Source organism: Oncorhynchus nerka, linkage group LG27 (assembly GCF_034236695.1).
Source record: "Oncorhynchus nerka isolate Pitt River linkage group LG27, Oner_Uvic_2.0, whole genome shotgun sequence".
NCBI lineage: Eukaryota > Metazoa > Chordata > Actinopteri > Salmoniformes > Salmonidae > Oncorhynchus > Oncorhynchus nerka.
The window spans coordinates 92,877,247-92,899,633 of NC_088422.1; the positions used below are offsets into that span (position 1 = coordinate 92,877,247).

General features: G+C 43.4%; 1 protein-coding gene across 1 annotated transcript in view; it reads right to left on the bottom strand.

Moving 5' to 3' along the window:
* LOC115124005 (A disintegrin and metalloproteinase with thrombospondin motifs 7) overlaps positions 1 to 22,387 on the bottom strand; it is a 185,129-nt gene that overhangs the window by 143,146 nt on the left and 19,596 nt on the right. Inside the window, 3 exon segments of the mRNA XM_065011186.1 lie at positions 10,189 to 10,338; positions 12,221 to 12,345; positions 14,464 to 14,547. Coding sequence (XP_064867258.1) covers positions 10,189 to 10,338; positions 12,221 to 12,345; positions 14,464 to 14,547 — 359 coding nt within the window.

Below are 22,387 nucleotides of genomic sequence, written 5' to 3' on the forward strand. Positions count from 1 at the left end.
TACAGCTAAAATGTTGTTGAATTTCCAATGTGTTATCACTATTCTATCAACCATCTAAAAGCACAACCAAATTACAATGGAAAAGTTGTCACCCAAATGTCTATCCCTGCGCTTCAACCACTTAAAAGGACAGAAAAGCTCAAATGGAAATACAATGTCAGATATGTTATTTATTTATACAACAGATTGCGTTATCAAAACTAAATGCATGCTATTCAATCGATCACTGCCCGCACCTGCTCGCCCGTCCAGCATCACTACTCTGGACGGCTCTGACTTAGAATACGTGGACAACTACAAATACCTAGGTGTCTGGTTAGACTGTAAACTCTCCTTCCAGACTCACATTAAGCATCTCCAATCCAAAATTAAATCTAGAATCGGCTTCCTATATCGCAACAAAGCATCCTTCACTCATGCTGCCAAACATACCCTCGTTAAACTGACCATCCTACCGATCCCCGACTTCGGTGATGTCATCTATAAAATAGCATCCAACACTCTACTGAACAAACTCGATGCAGTCTATCACAGTGCCATCCGTTTTGTCACCAAAGCCCCATACACTACCCACCATTGGGACCTGTACGCTCTCGTTGGCTGGCCCTCGCTTCATACTCGTCGCCTAACCCACTGGCTACAGGTTATCTCTGCTAGGTAAAGCCCCGCCTTATCTCAGCTAACTGGTCACCATAGCAGCACCCACTCGTAGCACGCGCTCCAGCAGGTATATCTCACTGGTCACCCCCAAAGCCAATTCCTCCTTTGGTCGTCTTTCCTTCCAGTTCTCTGCTGCCACTGACTGGAATGAACTGTAAAAATCTCTGAAGCTGGAGACTCACATCTCCCTCACTAGCTTTAAGCACCAGCTGTCAGAGCAGCTTACAGATCACTGCACCTGTACATAGCCCATCTGTAAACAGCCCATCTACCTACCTCATCCCCATACTGGTATTTATTTATTTATTTTGCTCCTTTGCACCCCAGTATCTCTACCTGCACATTCATCTTCTGCCGATCTACCTTTCCAGTGTTTAATTGCTATATTGTAATTACTTCGCCACCATGGCCTATTTATTTCTTTAACTTACCTCATTTGCACTCACTGTATATAGACTTTTTGTTATTGACTGTATGTTTTGTTTATTCCATGTGTAACTCTGTGTTGTTGTATGTGTCGAACTGCTATGCTTTATCTTGGCAAGGTCACAGTTGTAAATGAGAACTTGTTCTCAACTAGCCTACCTGGTTAAATAAAGGTGAAATAAAAAAAATAAAAAAAATATCTGTGCTTCATCTAATAGTCGAACCAAATGACCTGGATTACAGTTGAGATTACATTAAAAAGTATTACATTAAAAAGTGATCAATACTGTTGGAGATTCTGGTCAGATTATTACAGGAATTGTGAAGATTTCCACCTGACCTGCAATGACCTATTCATGCTATCTTGAACATACAAACTTTATATGATTATATAGGTGTCACACTCTGACCATGATTTGCATTGTTTGTTTCTATGTTTTGGTTGGTCAGGGTGTGATATGAGTGGGCATTCTATGTTGTATGTCTAGTTTGTCTATTTCTATGTGTTTTGGCCTGATATGGTTCTCAATCAGTGGCAGGTGTTTGTCGTTGTCTCTGATTGGGAACCATATTTAGGTAGCCTGTTTTGTATTGTGGTTGGTGGGTTATTGTCTATGTGATGTTAGCACTCATTTTCTATAGCAGTCAGTTAGTCAGTTAGTTAGTTAGTTAGTTAGTTGTTAGTTAGTTGTACGTGTTTTTCCGTCTTCTCATTAAATCATGCATTCACACCACGCTGCGCTTTGGTCTCCTCAATACAACGATCGTGACAATAGGAAGACATTTCTATAGTTGCAGTAACCTCACAATGTGGCCATGGATGTGTTACTAATTTTAAGGTTGATTGTTACATTAGGTTGTAACGTAAGGCCATTTTACAAAAGTAATATTGAATTGTGTTTGGTTGACAAGGCATTAAAATATGAACATTTAAAGAAGACGTATCTGCTGCAGGGATAGTTCCATCTGAGCCACTGGCTTAATAACATTATTTAACTGAGTTGAAGACGTGAATCCAACATATCATTTGTGAACTTGTTGACAAGTTCATAGGATAGTTATTGTATTTCAAAAGTGATATTGATTCGTGTTTGGTTGTCAACAAAGCCAAATATCAACATTGGAAGGAGATGCATCTTCTGTTTGGATAGTTCCATCTGTGCCAGTGACATAGTCTGGCTTGAACTCCAGTTTGTCTACAAATGAATAATTGATATGTTGGATTCGAGTCTCCATCTTGACCGAAAATCTAAGTTAAAGAATAGGACTAAATCAAACCAAACTTGAAAAAATGTGAATATCAATTATCAATTTGTATATCAATTTGTTTACAAACTAGAATTAAAGCCAGACTAAGTCAGTTAGTTGGATGGAACTAAACAAGAGGACAATGAAACCCCTTCAAATGTTGATATTTGGTTGCGTTAACAACCAAACAACTCAATATCACTAAATATAATTCAATTTTAAACCAACCAGAGCGTGTAATCCTAGTCCTATGTATTGTCGATGTTTAGTTGAATTCTGGGTTCAATTGAAAAAAATAGCTGTTGATGACTTTGCAAATGCTATTTTGGTCTCAATAGAATCATTGAAGATATGAGTGATAAAGTATGGTCACATTTAATTTACACTGTTAAACCTACTCTATGGAATTAGTTGGATAGCAACAGTAAATCTATTTAGTTTAAGTGGAGATCTCAACAATCATTCCTAGGATAGCACATTGGTAATAATCAGTGACAATTATCCTAGCTAAACTGGGCTTGGTTAAAACCCTGGATTAGAATCCAAAGGGTAGCTTGTAGATCAATTCTCCAGTAGGAGGTGCTGCACAGCCTATTGTTTTTTTTCTTCTGATAGCGGAAGAGCTGACGTTGTTTTAGAAAAGGTACACATTCAATATATTTATATGTTTGAATATGTTGAAATTTGGTTACCATGATAACATAATCCTGTGGTTGAAATTTCACCTCTATACAAATTGGCGTTGATTACTTTTTTCACATCCAATATATTTTTCACGTAGATTCCATATCACAATAAATTGACAAATTACGTTGAAAAAACATTGATTCAGCCAGTTTGTGCCCAGTGGGTACTCATCACTGGAAACAACGTTGATTCAGCCAGTTTGTGCCCAGTGGGTACTCATCACTGGAAACAACGTTGATTCAGCCAGTTTGTGCCCAGTGGGTACTCATCACTGGAAACAACATTGATTCAGCCAGTTTGTGCCCAGTGGGTACTCATCACTGGAAACAACGTTGATTCAGCCAGTTTGTGCCCAGTGGGTACTCATCACTGGAAACAACGTTGATTCAGCCAGTTTGTGCCCAGTGGGTACTCATCACTGGAAACAACGTTGATTCAGCCAGTTTGTGCCCAGTGGGTACTCATCACTGGAAAAAACATTGATTCAGCCAGTTTGTGCCCAGTGGGTACTCATCACTGGAAACAACGTTGATTCAGCCAGTTTGTAAGTCGCTCTGGATAAGAGCGTCTGCTAAATGACTTAAATGTTAATGTATGTTAATGTTTGTGCCCAGTGGGTACTCATCACTGGAAACAACGTTGTTTCAACCAGTTTGTTCCCAGTGGGTACTCATCACTGGAAAAAACATTGATTCAGCCAGTTTGTGCCCAGTGGGTACTCATCACTGGAAACAACGTTGATTCAGCCAGTTTGTGCCCAGTGGGTACTCATCACTGGAAACAATGTTGATTCAGCCAGTTTGTGCCCAGTGGGTACTCATCACTGGAAACAACTTTGATTCAACCAGTTTGTGCCCAGTGGGTACTCATCACTGGAAACAACGTTGATTCAGCCAGTTTGTGCCCAGTGGGTACTCATCATTGGAAACAACGTTGATTCAACCAGTTTGTGCCCAGTGGGTACTCATCACTGGAAACAACGTTGATTCAGCCAATTTGTGCCCAGTGGGTACTCATCACTGGAAACAACGTTGATTCAACCAGTTTGTGCCCAGTGGGTACTCATCACTGGAAACAACGTTGATTCAGCCAATTTGTGCCCAGTGGGTACTCATCACTGGACACAACGTTGATTCAGCCAGTTTGTGCCCAGTGGGTACTCATCACTGGAAACAACTTTGAATTGGAAAGGAAAACAACAGGTATTCAATGACGTAACACATCACAAACTTTTACAGATGCAGAATCTGTCGGGCTGTATCACCGCCTGGTACGGCAACTACACCGCCCTCAACCGCAAGGCACTCCAGAGGGTAGTGCGGTCTGCAAAACGCATCACCGGGGGAAAACTACCTGCCCTCCAGGACACCTACACCACCCGATGTCACAGGAAGGCCAAAAAGATCATCAAGGACATCAACCACCCGAGCCACTGCCTGTTCACCTCGCTATCATCCAGAAGGCGAGGTCAGTACAGGTGCATCAAATCTGGGGCCGAGAGACTGAAAAACAGCTTCTATTTCAAGGCCACTGTTAAACAGCCATCACTAACATAGAGAGGCTGCTGCCAACATACAGACCCAAATCACTGGCCACTTTAATAAATGGATTTAACAAAAGGTATCACTATTCATTGTAAATAATGCCACTTTAATAATGTTTACATATCCTACATTACTCATCTCATATATACTGTATTTCATACCATCTATTTCAACTTGCCTATGCCGCACGGCCATCACTCATCCATTTATATATATGTACATATTCGTATTCCATCCCTTTAGATTTGTGTGTATTAGGTAGTTGTGAATTTGTTAGATTACTTGTTAGATATTACTGCATGGTCGGAACTAGAAGCACAAGCATTTCGCTACACTCGAATTAACATCTGCTAACCATGACAAACAAAATTCGATTTGATTTGAGTGGGTAGAATGTGGTCACCGGTTGAACAAAAACGTGAAATATGCAGTGAGGAAGAAATAGTGTATTTTAAATTAGATGTTCTGTGTATGTTTAGCTAGTAAGTTGATGATTTAGTGAATCCCTGGGCACATTGACAGGACTTTTTTTTTTGTAAAAGCAGAATTTAAATATCGTATATATGATAATGTTATGCATTTAATGCATTAAACATCGAAGGGCTGGTAAACAGAGGGCAGAGAATATTCCATGTGCAAATCCAATACCCACTCTGATGCACTATTCATAAATGAATTGGGTGTTTTGTTCTGTAAACTAATCTATTCCTAGAAAATTGACTAACAATATGTGAGTATATTTAATTAACAATTAAAATACTGTCGCAGTAAGGACCATTTTGTGCCACTGAAAATAATTTCATGAAGAATAAACTGTAAGCAGATAATTCATTAATTGTCAAATCTCGACATCAAGCCATTCAAATATGACATTAATTGTCTTCTTGATTGATAGTCCCAGACACTCAACACACACAGTGCCTTCAGAAAGCATTCAACCCCCTTGACTTATTCCACATTTTGTTGTGTTACAGCCGGAGTTAAAAAAGGATGACATATATTTTTCCTCACCCAGTCTACACACAGCACCCCATAATTACAAAGTGAAAAAACATGTTTTTAGACATTTTTGCACATTTATTGAAAATAAAATACCGAAATAACTAATGAACATAAGTATTCACACCTCTTTGCTATGACACTCCAAACGTAGCTTCCTTTGAACATCCTTGAGATGTCACTACAACTTGATTGGAGTCCACCTGTGGCCACCAATAGTTTGGACTTGATTTAGTGCATGTCAGACCAGAATCTATACCATGAAGTCCAAGGAACTGTCCATAGATCTCAGAGAGAGAACTGTGATGAGACATACAGTAAGCTCCAAAAGTATTGGAACAGTGACACGTGTTGTCGTTTTGACTCTCTACTCCAGCACTTTGGATTTAAAATTATACGATGACTATGAGGTCAAACCCCCCCAAGACATTCTAACCTCTCAACATTTCAATTACAACCTGGGATGTTGACATTATTGGGAGGGTATGATATTTGTGCTAACCTTCCAGGTTTTAATTTAAACACCATCCCATCCCTTTAATTTAAACACCATCCCTTCTGTGAATCATGGCGGTGGCAGCATCATGCTATGGGGATGCTTTTCAGCAGCAGGGACTGGGAGACTGGTCATGATAGAGGGAACAATGATTGAGCCAAATACAGGAACATCCTTGGTAAGATGCTACTTCAGAGTGCAAACGACCTTAGACTGGTGCAAATATTTACATTCCAACAGGACAATGACCCCAAGCATACAGCCAAAGCAACGCTGGAATAGTTTCAGAACAAGAATGGGAAAGTCCTTTAGTGGCTCAGCCAAAGCCCAGACTTGAATCCCATTGAAAATCTGTGGAAAAACTTGAAGACAGCTGTTCACCGCCGCTCCCCAAGTAACTTAAGAGTTTGAGAAAATCCCCAAATCCAGTTGTGCAAAGCTGATCCAGACATACCCAAGATGGCTCAAAGCTGATCCAGACATAACCTAGACGACTCAAAGCTGATCCAGACATAGCCTAGACGACTCAAAGCTGATCCAGACATACCCAAGATGACTCAAAGCTGAACCAGACATCCCCGAGACGACTCAAAGCTGATCCAGACACGTACCCGAGACGACTCAAAGCTGATCCAAACATATCCAAGATGACTCAAAGCTGATCCAGACATAACCTAGACGACTCAAAGCTGATCCAGACATAGCCTAGACGACTCAAAGCTGATCCAGACATCCCCGAGACGACTCATTGCTGAACCAGACATCCCCGAGACGACTCAAAGCTGATCCAGACACGTACCCGAGACGACTCAAAGCTGATCCAAACATATCCAAGATGACTCAAAGCTGAACCAGACATCCCCGAGACGACTCAAAGCTGATCCAGACACGTACCCAAGACGACTCAAAGCTGATCCAGACACGTACCCAAGACGACTCAAAGCTGATCCAGACACGTACCCTAGACGACTCAAAGCTGATCCAGACACGTACCCAAGACGACTCAAAGCTGATCCAGACATACCCAAGACGACTCAAAGCTGAACCAGACACATACCCAAGACGACTCAAAGCTGATCCAGACATACCCAAGACGACTCAAAGCTGATCCAGACACGTACCCAAGACGACTCAAAGCTGATCCAGACATACCCAAGACGACTCAAAGCTGATCCAGACACATACCCAAGACGACTCAAAGCTGAACCAGACACATACCCAAGATGACTCAAAGCTGTAATCGCTGCCAAAAGTACTTCTACAAAGTATTGACAAAGGGATGTGAATACTTAAGCAAACTAGATATTTATGTAATAACAAAAATGTATAAAAACATGTTTTCGCATTGTCAATATGGGGCATTGTGTGTAGATGGGTGAGGATTTACATATTTTTTTATCCATTTAAAAATGTGGAATACTTTGTGAAGGCACTGTATCGCAGAGAAGATGGCAAATCAAACACATCCAACCAAGTGACACATCCAACCACCAACCATGTGACACATCCAACTAAGTGACACATCCAACCAAGTGACACATCCAACCAAGTGACACATCCAACCAAGTGACACATCCAACCACCAACCATGTGACACATCCAACCAAGTGACACATCCAACCACTAACCATGTGACACATCCAGCCAAGTGACACATCCAACCAAGTGACACATCCAACCAAGTGACACATCCAACCAAGTGACACATCCAACCAAGTGACACATCCAACCAAGTGACACATCCAAACAAGTGACACATCCAACCAAGTGACACATCCAACCACTAACCATGTGACACATCCAGCCAAGTGACACATCCAACCAAGTGACACATCCAACCAAGTGACACATCCAACCAAGTGACACATCCAAACAAGTGACACATCCAACCAAGTGACACATCCAACCATGTGACACATCCAACCAAGTGACACATTCAACCAAGTGACACATCCAACCAAGTGACACATCCAACCAAGTGACACATCCATGTGACAAGACCATGGAGAATAAGAGTACCTCCTCCCAGCTGCCCACTGCACTGAAGCTAGGAAACACTGTCACCACCGATAAATCTGCAATAATTGAGAAATTCAATAAGCATTTTTCTACGGCTGGCCATGCTTTCCACCTGGCGACCCCTAACCCCGGCCAACAGCCCTGCACCCCTCACTGCAACTTGCCCAAGCCTCCCCCATTTCTCCTTCATCCAAATCCAGATAGCTGATGTTCTGAAAGAGCTGCAACCCCTATTACTAGCCTGTTCAACCTCTCTTTTGTTTTGTCTGAGATCCCCAAAGATTGGAAAGCTGCCGCGGTCATCCCCCTCTTCAAAGGGGGAGACACTCTAGACCCAAACTGCTACAGACCTATATTTATCCTACTCTGCCTTTCTAAGGTCTTCGAAAGCCAAGTTAACAAACAGATCACCGACCATTTCGAATCCCACCGTACCTTCTCCGCTATGCAATCTGGTTTTCTAGCTGGTCATGGGTGCACCTCAGCCACGTTCAAGGTCCTAAACGATATCATAACCGCGATCGACAAGAGACAATACTGTGGAGCTGTATTCATCGACCTGGCCAAGGATTTCGACTCTTGTCAATCACCACATTCTTATCGGCAGACTCGACCGCCTTGGTTCCTCAAATGACTGCCTCGCCTGGTTCACCAACGACTTCTCAGACAGAGTTCAGTGTGTCAAATCGGAGGGACTGTTGTCCGGACCTCTGGCAGTCTCTATGGGGGTGCCACAGGGTTCAAACCTCGGGCCGACTCTTTTCTCTGTATACATCAATGATGTCGCTCTTGCTGCTGGTGATTCTCTGATCCACCTCCACACGGACGACACCATTCTGTATACTTCTGGCCCTTCTTTGGACGCTGTTAACTACCCTCCAGACGAGAATCAATGCTATACAACTCTCCTTCCGTGGCCTCCAACTACTCTTAAATGCAAGCAAAACTAAATGCATGCTCTTCAACCGATCGCTGCCCACACCTACCCACCTGTACAGCATCACTACTCTGGACGGTTCTGAATATGTGGACAACTACAAATACCTAGGTGTCTGGTTAGACTGTAAACTCTCCTTCCAGGCTCACATTAAGCATCTCCAATCCAAAATTAAATCTAGAATCAGCTTCCTATTTCACAACAAAGCATCCTTCACTCATGCTGCCAAACATACCCTTGTAAAACTGACTATCCTACTGATCCTTGACTTCGGCGATGTCATTTACAAAATAGCCTCCAACACTCTACTCAGCAAATTGGATGCAGTCTATCACAGTGACATCCATTTTGTCACCAAAGTCCTATTACTACCCTCCACTGCGACCTGTATGCTCTCGTTGGCTGGCCCTCGCTTTATATCAGTCGCCAAACCCACTGGCTCCAGGTCATCTATAAGTCGTTGCTAGGTAAAGCCCAGCCTTATCTCAGCTCACTGGTCACCATAGCAGCACACACTCCAACAGGTATATTTCACTGGTCATCCCCAAAGCCAATTCCTACCTTCGGCCGCCTTTCCTTACAGTTCTCTGCTGCCAGTGACTGGAACGAACTACAAAAATCACTGAAGCTGGAGACTCATATCTCCCTCACTAGCTTTAAGCACCAGCTGTCAGAGCAGCTCACAGATCACTGTACCTGTACATAGCCCATCTGTAAATAGCCCATCCAACTACCTCATCACCATATTTTTTATTTATTTTGCTCCTTTGCACCACAGTACTGCTACTTGCACACTCATCTTCTGCACATCTATCACCCCAATGTTTAATTTGCCATACTGTAATAATTTCGGCACAATGGCCTATTTATTGCCTCACCCCCACTTATCCTACCTCATTTACACATGCTGTATATAGACTTTCTCTATTGTATTATTGACTAGTATGTTTGTTTATTCCATGTGTAACTCTGTGTTGTTGTTTGTGTCACACTGCTTTGCTTTATCTTGGCCAGGTCGCAGTTGTAAATGAGAACTTGTTCTCAACTAGCCTACCTGCTTAAATAAAGGTGAAATAAAAAAAATATACAACCATGTGACAGAAATGTATGAGGTGTGGTGTTAGTGAGAGTGTGTGCGTGTGTGTGTCCATGTGCACATGCGATGCACTTACTTGTGCCCGAGCTCGTGGGTGACGGTGAAGGCCAGCGGCAGGCCCGTGTCCTCACTGATGCTGCAGCTGCGGTGGGGCTGACACATTCCTGCCACATGAGACAGGCCCAGGGTCTCACAGGGCTTATTGATGGCCGTACAGATGTCCTTTCTGAGGAGAGGGAGAGAAAAGGGGAGGAGGGAGAGGGAGAGGAGGGAGGGAGGGGGGAGGGAGGGAGAGGAAAAGGGAGGAGGGAGGGAGAGGAAAAGGGAGGAGGGAGGGAGAGGAAAAGGGAGGAGGGAGGGAGAGGAAAAGGGAGGAGGGAGGGAGAGAAGGCAAGAGGATGAGGGAAGGAGAGGGAAAGGAGGAAAGAGGGAGAGAAGGAGAGGACAGAGGGAGAGAAGGCGAGAGGAGGAGGGAGGAGAGGGAAAGGAGGAAAGAGGAGAGGAGAGGACAGAGGGAGAGAAGGCGAGAGGAGGAGGGAAGGAGAGGGAAAGGAGGAAAGGGAGAGAGGAGAGGACAGAGAGGAAGGCGAGAGGAGGAGGGAAGGAGGGAAAGGAGGAAAGAGGGAGAGAAGGAGAGGACAGAGGGAGAGAAGGCGAGAGGAGGAGGGAAGGAGAGGGAAAGGAGGAAAGAGGGAGAGAAGGAGAGGACAGAGGGAGAGAAGGCGAGAGGAGGAGGGAAGGAGAGGGAAAGGAGGAAAGAGGGAGAGAAGGAGAGGACAGAGGGAGAGAAGGCGAGAGGAGGAGGGAAGGAGAGGGAAAGGGAGGAGGGAGGGAGAGGAAAAGGGAGGAGGGAGGGAGAGGAAAAGGGAGGAGGGAGGGAGAGAAGGCGAGAGGATGAGGGAAGGAGAGGGAAAGGAGGAAAGAGGGAGAGAAGGAGAGGACAGAGGGAGAGAAGGACTGAAACATTGTCATAAGGAGCACAACAATGACCTTTAACATCATCACTTCCTATTCTTGACATGTGTTTAATGTTCTGAATCTATTAAGACCATGACCGGTGGGATGAGTCTCTGTGGAAAAGCTACTTAAATTAAAACAATTGGAGAAAAGTACAACTCAGGAGCTCCAACTACCTTCTGAAAAAGGTCCAGGGAATGTCACCAAATCTCTGGAAATATCCTTGTTGTTGGCGCTGCTCAAATTAAAGTTCTGGTGGAGCCTCTAATTGCACTCGTTTGTCAAACAAAAGACTCGTAGTTTAATGAGTGGCTTTGAGTGGAAAGCGGTCTCATCAAAGAGATGGCGCGAGGGAGGAAAAAAAAGGTCTATTCAATTAAGAAGGGACAATACAATTAGTTTCTGGTGGTAAACTACAGCGAATAACAGTCAGGCCATCAATGGGAGGGGAAGGTAGGCAAAGGATCTCAAGGCTGTTTTGTTCCAGTATGGTGTTCTACATGTGATGTCTCACATTCATTCCATTCATCGTGTTAAAAGGACTGTCCTCCATGACTGAATGGTGAGGAGAAATACATTTTGGGCGTTTCGAGATAAATAAAATAGGACAAATGCTTGCGAGGAGGACCACTTCCTTCAGCTTCGAGGACGGCACCAAAAGGTACTACTATTCAGAAAGCACAACTAAGGAGAGGAAAGTATACTGAACAAAAAATATAAACGCAACATATAAAGTGTTGGCACCGTGTTTCATGAGCTGAAATAAAATATCTCAGAAATGTTCCATGCACACAAAAAGCTTATTTATCTAAAATGATTGGGCACAAATTTGTTTACATCCTTGTCAATGAGAATTTCTCCTTTACCAAGATAATCTATCCATCTGACAGGTGTGGCGTATCAGAAGATGATTAAACAGCATGACCATTACACAGGTGCACCTTGTGCTGGGGACAATAAAAAGCCACTAAAATATGCAGTTTTGTCACACAACAAAATGCCACAGATGTCAATTGACTGATTTTCTTATATGAACTGTAACTCAGTAAAATCTTTGAAATAGTTGCATATTGCCTTTATATTTTTGCTCAGTATACATCCTCTCCCCTAGAGACCGCAAATGGAATTCAGCCTTGGTGGGAGTGGATTACCTGGTGAGAAGGACGGCCACGTCGTGATGGACCGCGTGTTCTTCTCCCTTCACGTTAAGCCGTTTCTGCCACTTACAGAAGCTGCTCAGGCTGTTGTCAGCGTGGTGGGTGATCTTCAGGTCTTCCTGCCAACCACAGGGATGTCATCGTTACGTTAGACAATGAAACATCAGATACCTTCATGAACAGGGGTGAGGTTTCCCAAAGCTGTGTAGCTTATGGCATCTGATGTCATAATGACATCATTTCCTGGTTGTAAACTGGTTCTCTGGTTGTGAGACCTTTATCTGGTCCCTGTAGAGCAGTAGTCAAGTAAACACAGGTTACACACCTTTTGTGGGAAAAAGCATTGAAAGAATAGGAAGCATTACAACCAGAGTTTTCCCACCAATTTTGTTTTACCCCAACATCACTGCTTTAGAGGCATTTAAACAATGTTGCTGTTTCTACTAGACAGCCATTCTAGAAAGTAATACAATTGGCCATATTATCATAGCTTTGAGCTATTAGCTCTTGATGAAGAGTTAGATTCACCTTCAGGAGTCAAAACTGCATTCAAGGTTCAAATGTGCACTTTCAAGCATGACAACCCATTAAGAACCATATTATGGCCAACCACAGACTTTACTCTGCAGGGATGTAAACATCGACAGTCTAGTAGTTGACCCATAGGAGAGGTGAGCCTAAACTATATGGTTGTGTGTCAACGTATAGACACTACAGTGTCAGTGGAATATTTGAAAAAAGGAAAAACCTGTTTTCTTTTAAGTCAGTGCAAACGACTGTGTTTCGGTGACAGGCTTAGTCAGCTTTAGACAAAGGCTTTGCCTAAATGCCTCCGCTTTGCTCTGACCTCTGACCTGCTAAATAAATACATTAAAAATTAAAAGAAAACAGGTTCTTCCTTTTTTCAAATGTATGCCTTTTGAAATCGGCTCCCAAATACTTTTTTCTACTACAAACTTTTGAGTTGATCAGGCCAATTCCTCTTTCAAAATATAGACATGAAACAGAGACCTATAGAGCAGTTCCAGACGATTTGAATAGGGAATGGTTAGGAAACTTACCCTACATGCCCTTTCTCAGACTACATCATTCCCATTAGCCAGTAACCACGACTTCAGAGAGATTTGTTTCAGCACATTACACTTCCTAACACATTGTGGGAAGGGTGTAGGGGCCTATACTTCCTACACTGGGAGCCAGTGGTGTTCTGATGTAAAATGCTGTTTGAAGGATGTATCTGAAGAACTGGCTGTGATGATGACAAGGCTGAAGGATGTAACTGAGGCCTTGGCTATGATGATGATGACAAGGCTGGAGGGGGAAGAGGATAGAGACAGTAGTCAGATGGGGCTAGCGTTATCCATCTCTCACTCTCTCGCTCTCGCTTTCCTTCTCTCGCTAATGAGCTTCTCTGTTATCATCCCTCCACCAACAAAGTAAATCTCTAGAATGTTGCAGTGCAATAGACAATCCTTTCCCCCAAGACTAGGATATTATGGAACCACATTACAAAGATGGACAGTGAAATAGACACTGCTTCACAGTTGAATAAACAGAAAGGCAGGTAGCTATGTACTGGCTCTCGCTCTCTCTTGTTCTCTATTTCTCCATTTCTCTCTCCCCGTCTCAATCTCTCTCATACGGAGTCGGTCATCGCCTGCAGTCAGAACTTCCTCAGATCATTACACAAACTAATAATATTATTTTATTGTTTACGGAAAATGACATTGGAACTAGTTTAGACCAATTACCAAGAGCATAACTGCTTAGTTTCAAGCGACAATGCATGATCATACACTAGTTTTAACAAGAGTGGAATCTCGACGCCATCAAAAGAAACGTAACTTTGCGACATCTTTACAATGTGCGTCACATATTCCATTTCCTCGTATGACACTGGGACTCAAGCCACTTGAATCTGTTATTGCAGCCTACTGGTGTTAGGATTTGTGATCAATTCATTATTAGCTATTTTTGTGTTACCTTTTTTGTTGTTGTGTTTTATATGGCTAAAATCGAATTAAAATATCTTGCTGTGGTCAGTCTGACAGTTTTGTTTTAGGATAAGATTAATGATCATTGTCATTAAGATCTGGCAGTCATTTTATGCCACAAATGAACCCTTTGTAAGTCTTTCAACACTGATTCAGTAAATGTGTCTTTAAAACGGAGCTCCAATGACAGTGGTTTGCTAATGGTGTTTTGTAACGTGCAGGCCGGAGCTGTGGTTCTCTTACCTCTTCCTTCTCCAGCAGGATCAGACGAACCACTACGATGTTGATAGGGTTTCCAATGCTGGCATCATGAAACAACCCCGACACCTGAAACAGAATGGACATGATTTAGACTCAGTGGGTTGGGCCAAAAACCTGTCCTTCTCAACAAATTGGCAATCCAGTACCATTATGTTGTCTTGTCTTTCATTGAGACCACGTGTGGTATACAGTTCATATGTTCATATGAGGTATATCACAATAATTATAAATAACTGTCTTGTCTACTGAGGAATGTTTCCTACGACACTGGCAAGGCAAGGCAGACAGTGATGATTAGTTATACATGAGTCTGTCTGGAAAATCCCTTCAGAAACACAAAAGAATGATTGATAACTTTGGTCAAGTTTCTGTTCCCTGCCTCCCGGGTGGCGCAGTGGTTAAGGGCGCTGTACTGCAGCGCTAGCTGTGCCACCAGAGACTCTGGGTTCGCGCCGAGGCTCTGTCGTAACCGACCAGGAGGTCCGTGGGGCGACGCACAATTGGCCCAGCGTCGTCCGGGTTAGGAAGGGATGGGATGTCGGTAGGGATGTCCTTGTCTCATCGAGCACCAACGACTCCTGTGGACGCATGACTTTCAACCTTCGTCTCTCCCGAGCCCGTACGGGAGTTGTAGCGATGAGACAAGATAGTAGCTACTAAAACAATTGGATACCACGAAATTGGGGAGAAAAAAGGGGGTAATTTTTTTTTTTTTTTAAAGATTTAAAATAAATGTAAAAAAACTTTGTTCCCTGCTCACATTTCTCCAAAGCAACAATGTGATGCAGAAAACAACATCCACGGGTCTCACTTCTGCAGATTACAGTATTAACATGTTCCATCTTTCCAGATGAGGTTTAGGAGACAGATGGCCAGGTTATCTGAACTACACAATTACCTCGTTCAGGAGGGTATGATACTTCTTTTCCTTTAGGTATTTGGAAAAGCTCTACACACACACTCCTTCCCTCCCTCTCCTCATTCCTTTCATCCATCCCTTGCTCCCTCTTATCTCTCAAGCTGTTGTAGTGAATTAAGGGTTCCTTTGATTCTCTGGTACCAACAAACAACCACTGCAGTAGCAGCAGCAGCTTTCACCCGGGCTGATTAGCAACATCTTGGAGGCAGCCGCCCACACACACACCTCAGTTTTAAGGTCACATTGTAATACACACACACACGCTGGCTTTATGTTTCTAGTCCTACATTAAGTAGGGGCTCAGGAGGCTCACTGAACGGGTGCTAGGGTGCCTGGTTAAATAGAAAGTGAGAGCTCATTTTCACTAAGAACTGTTTCCCTTCTCCAGGAGGAGGGAGGCAGACGGCATCAGACTAATAATGTGTTTGAGCCAAGTGCTGGGTAATGCATTTAGACTGGTTTAATCAGCCCCAACTCTTTCAGGGTTACTTATACTTTAAGACTGGTTTAAATCAGCCCCAACTCTTCCAGGGTTACTTATACTTTAAGACTGGTTTAAATTACTTATACTTATACATTAAGACTGGTTTAAATCAGCCCCAACTCTTTCAGGGTTACTTATACATTAAGACTGGTTTTAAACTCTTCAGCTTATACATTAAGACTGGTTTAAACTCTTCTTTCAGGGTTACTTATACATTAAGACTGGTTTAAATCAGCCCCAACTCTTCCAGGGTTACTTATACATTAAGACTGGTTTAAATCAGCCCTAACTCTTTCAGGGTTACTTATACATTAAGACTGGTTTAAATCAGCCCCAACTCTTCCAGGGTTACTTATACATTAAGACTGGTTTAAATCAGCCCCAACTCTTTCAGGGTTACTTATACATTAAGACTGGTTTAAATCAGCCCCAACTCTTTCAGGGTTACTTATACATTAAGACTGGTTTAAATCAGCCCTAACTCTTCCAGGGTTACTTATACTTTAAGACTGGTTTAAATCAGCCCTAACTCTTTCAGGTTTACTTATACTTTAAGACTGGTTTAAATCAGCCCTAACTCTTTCAGGGTTACTTATACTTTAAGACTGGTTTAAATCAGCCCCAACTCTTTCAGGGTTACTTATACTTTAAGACTGGTTTAAATCAGCCCTAACTCTTCCAGGGTTACTTATACTTTAAGACTGGTTTAAATCAGCCCTAACTCTTTCAGGGTTACTTATACTTTAAGACTGGTTTAAATCAGCCCTAACTCTTCCAGGGTTACTTATACTTTAAGACTGGTTTAAATCAGCCCTAACTCTTCCAGGGTTACTTATACTTTAAGACTGGTTTAAATCAGCCCTAACTCTTTCAGGGTTACTTGTACTTTAAGACTGGTTTAAATCAGCCCCAACTCTTCCAGGGTTACTTATACTTTAAGACTGGTTTAAATCAGCCCTAACTCTTTCAGGGTTACTTATACGTTAAGACTGGTTTAAATCAGCCCTAACTCTTTCAGGGTTACTTAGTCCTCGTTATATTTAGAAGTCAAGGACCCAATGCTGACACCTTTCCTGTTCTGACTGTGTGATAAAATAGCGGACCCATCTGACGGAAAGAAGCAGACGTTCAAAATAGACGCGTTAAGGACGGCTTGTCTTGAAGTAATCCATCTAATGAATTGTGTGGATCATTTTGAAGCTGTTGGTAGACAACCACTTGTAGCCGTCAAAGCTAGACCTATCCAGTAAGGTGGTGTCTCACACTGCAGCATAGGAACTGATGAACCTTGAACAAGCGCCACACATTGTAATGACATAGACATAAAGCAGGGCTAGCCAACCCTGTTCCTGGAGAGATACCCTCCTGTAGGTTTTCACTCCAACCCTATTCCTGGAGAGATACCCTCCTGTAGGTTTTCACTCCAACCCTATTCCTGGAGAGATACCCGCCTGTAGGTTCACTCCAACCCTATTCCTGGAGAGATACCCTCCTGTAGGTTTTCACTCCAACCCTGTTCCTGGAGAGCTACCCTCCTGTAGGTTTTCACTCCAACCCTGTTCCTGGAGAGCTACCCTCCTGTAGGTTCACTCCAACCCTATTCCTGGAGAGATACCCTCCTGTAGGTTCACTCCAACCCTATTCCTGGAGAGCTACCCTCCTGTAGGTTCACTCCAACCCTGTTCCTGGAGAGCTACCCTCCTGTAGGTTTTCACTCCAACCCTGTTCCTGGAGAGCTACCCTCCTGTAGGTTTTCACTCCAACCCTGTTCCTGGAGAGCTACTGTCCTGTAGGTTTTCACTCCAACCCTATTCCTGGAGAGCTACCCTCCTGTAGGTTTTCACTCCAACCCTATTCCTGGAGAGCTACCCTCCTGTAGGTTTTCACTCCAACCCTGTTCCTGGAGAGCTACCCTCCTGTAGGTTTTCACTCCAACCCTGTTCCTGGAGAGCTACCCTCCTGTAGGTTTTCACTCCAACCCTGTTCCTGGAGAGCTACCCTCCTGTAGGTTTTCACTCCAACCCTGTTCCTGGAGAGCTACCCTCCTGTAGGTTTTCACTCCAACCCTGTTCCTGGAGAGCTACCCTCCTGTAGGTTTTCACTCCAACCGCAGCTGTAACTAACCGGATTCAGCTAATCAACCAGGTAATTATTATAATCAGGTGCAGTAGACTGGTTTAAGTTGGGGCTGAAAACCTACAGGAGGGTAGCTCTCCAGGAACAGGGTTGGAGTGAAAACCTACAGGACAGTAGCTCTCCAGATACAGGGTTGGAGTGAAAACCTACAGGACAGTAGCTCTCCAGGAACAGGGTTGGAGTGAAAACCTACAGGACAGTAGCTCTCCAGATACAGGGTTGGAGTGAAAACCTACAGGACAGTAGCTCTCCAGGAACAGGGTTGGAGTGAAAACCTACAGGACAGTAGCTCTCCAGGAACAGGGTTGGAGTGAAAACCTACAGGACAGTAGCTCTCCAGGAACAGGGTTGGAGTGAAAACCTACAGGACAGTAGCTCTCCAGGAACAGGGTTGGAGTGAAAACCTACAGGACAGTAGCTCTCCAGGAACAGGGTTGGAGTGAAAACCTACAGGACAGTAGCTCTCCAGGAACAGGGTTTACAGGACAGTAGCTCTCCAGGAACAGGGTTGGAGGGAAAACCTACAGGACAGTTGCTCTCCAGGAACAGGGTTGGAGTGAAAACCTACAGGACAGTAGCTCTCCAGGAACAGGGTTGGAGTGAAAACCTACAGGACAGTAGCTCTCCAGGAACGGGGTTGGAGTGAAAACCTACAGGACAGTAGCTCTCCAGGAACGGGGTTGGAGTGAAAACCTACAGGACAGTAGCTCTCCAGGAACAGGGTTGGAGTGAAAACCTACAGGACAGTAGCTCTCCAGGAACAGGGTTGGAGTGAAAACCTACAGGACAGTAGCTCTCCAGGAACAGGGTTGGAGTGGAAACCTACAGGACAGTAGCTCTCCAGGAACAGGGTTGGAGTGAAAACCTACAGGACAGTAGCTCTCCAGGAACAGGGTTGGAGTGAAAACCTACAGGACAGTAGCTCTCCAGGAACAGCCCTAAAATAAAGCAGTGTATAATGCCTTAGTATGTCCTTTACAACATAGATGTGTGCTCTATATAAAGGTTTTTAATGTGTTTGGATGTGTTCTGATCTGTTCACAACAACACTGAGTAATATTTACCTTCTCCATTGAGTCATCATTAGTCAGAGTGATGCATTGTGGTCATGGACCAAAGCTTTTGGATTTTACGCTTGAGAAAATGAGTCATTACCAATACTTACAGTGGTGGTCAAACGTATCAAATTATAGGCCGACATCGTCTGATTTAGGACCAAAAGATGGTCCAGTGAACTTTACAAAGCCACACCAAACCGCAACCTTATGTGGGTATTGAATAATATTGGGACTTTTGAGCTGAGCTGATATTATGAACTGAGTTTCAGGGATTTGAAAAATTCCCCTGACATTGGTCAAATCGGGATCCCCTCCGTGGAAACAATATGAACGTACATTTTTATAAATGTTTACTTTGACTTTGTGTGAACGTTTTTTCAAAAATGATCCTGACATTGGTCACATTGGAATCCATGACCGTCCCTTGTTGGTGTCAAACCAACTTCTAACTCTGCAGGCAGGGCTTCGTCATAGTGACATTGCAGACAGCATATCACCAGCACAATGTATGAAGGGACTCTTTCATCATAAATGCTATTTGTCCCCGAGTCCCAGTACTTGCTCCACTGCCGAAGGCAGGGAAAGCCTTCAGTATAAAAGAGATGAAACGCATAGCTGAACAAATAGCACTGCACTGGAACTCAAATAGGCATTGTGCCTGCTGCCATGTACCCAACTGAAACAACTGGTCTATCATACTAGGTACGGTCCAAACTGTTCCCAACATGAAAGGCGTTTTGAAGTGAAACTGCACACCACCAATGTATATGTCGTTGTAATGCCGAGAATAAAAAGACCCATAGTTTAGATCATCATCGAGACACATTGCTCTCTCACTAGCTGCATTTCATTTCACCCAAAACACTATTAGCATTTTTGGGAATATTTAAATACTCTGTCATCCTGCATGTCAATGTAGGTTGAGGACAGCATCCCACAGAAAGACAGACGGACAGTATCACGTGAGAGCTGTCGAAATACCATCTTTCTTCACCCTTTTAATGAGTTTCAACATGGCCGTCCTCACACTAGTCTAGTCAACACACTTAGACAATGGAAAGCTCCTGCATCTCCCGAGGAAGATGATGACATCTCTGTTTGTTTTGCTTCAGGGCAATTCCATGGTAACAGAATTAGGAAACTCTGATTTTTCACTTTAAAATGTACAGTTGTGGACAAAAGTTTTGAGAATGACAAATATTAATTTCCACAACGTTTGTTGCTTCAGTGTCTTTAGATATCTTTGTCAGATGTTACTATGGAACACTGAAGTATCCTTACAAGTATTTCATAAGTGTCAAAGGCTTATTTGCGGATGAGATAGCAAAAGCTCAGGTTGCCCAGCCCGGCGGTGATACAATCTTCGGCAAAATCATTCGCAAGGAGATTCCTGCAAAAATATTATTTGAAGATGTTGAAGACATTGTGCTGCTATTTGCAGTGTTGACCCTTCTTTTTCAAGACCTCTGCAATCCGCCCTGGCATGCTGTCAATTAAATTCTGGGCCACATCCTGACTGATGGCAGCCCATTCTTACATAATCAATGCTTGGAGTTTGTCAGAATTTGTTGGTTTTTGTTTGTCCACCCACCACTTGAGGATTGACCACAAGTTCTCAATGGGATTAAGGTCTGGGGAGTTTCCTGGCCATGGACCCAAATATCGGTTTTGCTCCCCGAGCCACTTAGTTATCACTTTTGCCTTATGGCAAGGTGCTCCATCATGCTGGAAAAGGCATTGTTCATCACCAAACTGTTCCTGGATGTTTGGGAGAAGTTGCTCTCAGAGGATGTGTTGGTACCATTCTTTATTCATGGCTGTGTTCTTAGGCAAAATTGTGAGTGAGCCCACTCCCTTGGCTGAGAAGCAAACCCCACACATGAATGGTCTCAGGATGCTTTACTGTTGGCATGACACAGGACTGATGGTAGCGCTCACCTTGTCTTCTCCAGACAAGCTTTTTTCCAGATGCCGCAAACAATCGTAAAGGGGATTCATCAGAGAAAATGACTTTACCCCAGTCCTCAGCAGTCCAATCCCTGTTCCCTTTGCAGAATATCAGTCTGTCCCTGATGTTTTTCCTGGAGAGAAGTGGCTTCTTTGCTGCCCTTCTTGACACCAGGCCATCCTCCAAAAGTCTTCCCCTCACTGTGCGTGCAGATGCACTCACACCTGCCTTCTGCCATTCTTGAGCAAGCTCTGAATGGTTGATTGCAATCTTACTGGCAGCAATATCTTTGCCTGTGAAGCCCTTTTTGTGCAAAGCAATGATGACGGCACGTGTTTCCTTGCAGGCACCATTGGCTGACAGAGGAAGAACAATGATTCCAAGCACCACCCTCCTTTTGAGGCTTCCAGTCTGTTATTCGAACTCAATCAGCATGACAGAGTGATCTCCAGCCATGTCCTCGTCAACACTCACACCTGTGTTAACGAGAGAATCACTGACATGATGTCAGCTGGTCTTTTTGTGGTAGGGCTGAAATGCAGTGGAAATGTTTTTGGGGGGATTCAGTTCATTTGCATGGCAAAGAGGGACTTTGAAATTAATTGCAATTCATCTGATCACTTTTCATAACATTCTGGAGTATATGCAAATTGCCATCATACATACTGAGGCAGCAGACTTTGTGAAAATTAATATTTGTATCAAAAAGTTTTGGCCACGACTGTATACTAAACAAAAACCATTGATTTCAAAGTTTAACAAACCATAGAACTCTAAGCACAAGGACTGGCAATGTGTTTTTGTAAAATGTTCAGTGGAAATGGTTAAAAGTAGTTGTGCAGCATAGAGTTGTTTTTTTACTTTGAAAATCAAATGGTTTTTGTTTGGTATATATTTAAAAAGTGAAAAGTCGGAGTCTCAGTGTAATTCCGTTACCGTGGAAGTGCGCTTCACTCACTGTATGATCACTACAGTCTCCCTTGACACAATAACAGGAGGCTGTGGAGCTCAAAGCGGAGGTTTGCAGGGCTGAAAACAAGACACCTGAGAGGATGTGGAGGATAATGTGTGTTTCCTCTTCTTCTTATTGTCCATTGGATCCGGTGAAGCCAAGGGAGCTCTCTGTTATTGATACACCGTCCTGTGCTAGCCCTCCTTGACAGCTGCAGCCGGACCCAACAGTTACTGTGTTTTGGAAAAAAGTTGCCTAATGCGCTCAACGGCAATAGAGCGAGGACGAGGTCAGATGACTTGGTCTGGCCTCCGTCCAGGAAGTGCTAAAAACACAAGGGTCAGTGCACAGGAAGTTGTAGTCATTTGGAAAATGAAAAAATATATAAATAAATGAGGGATGAGGGCTA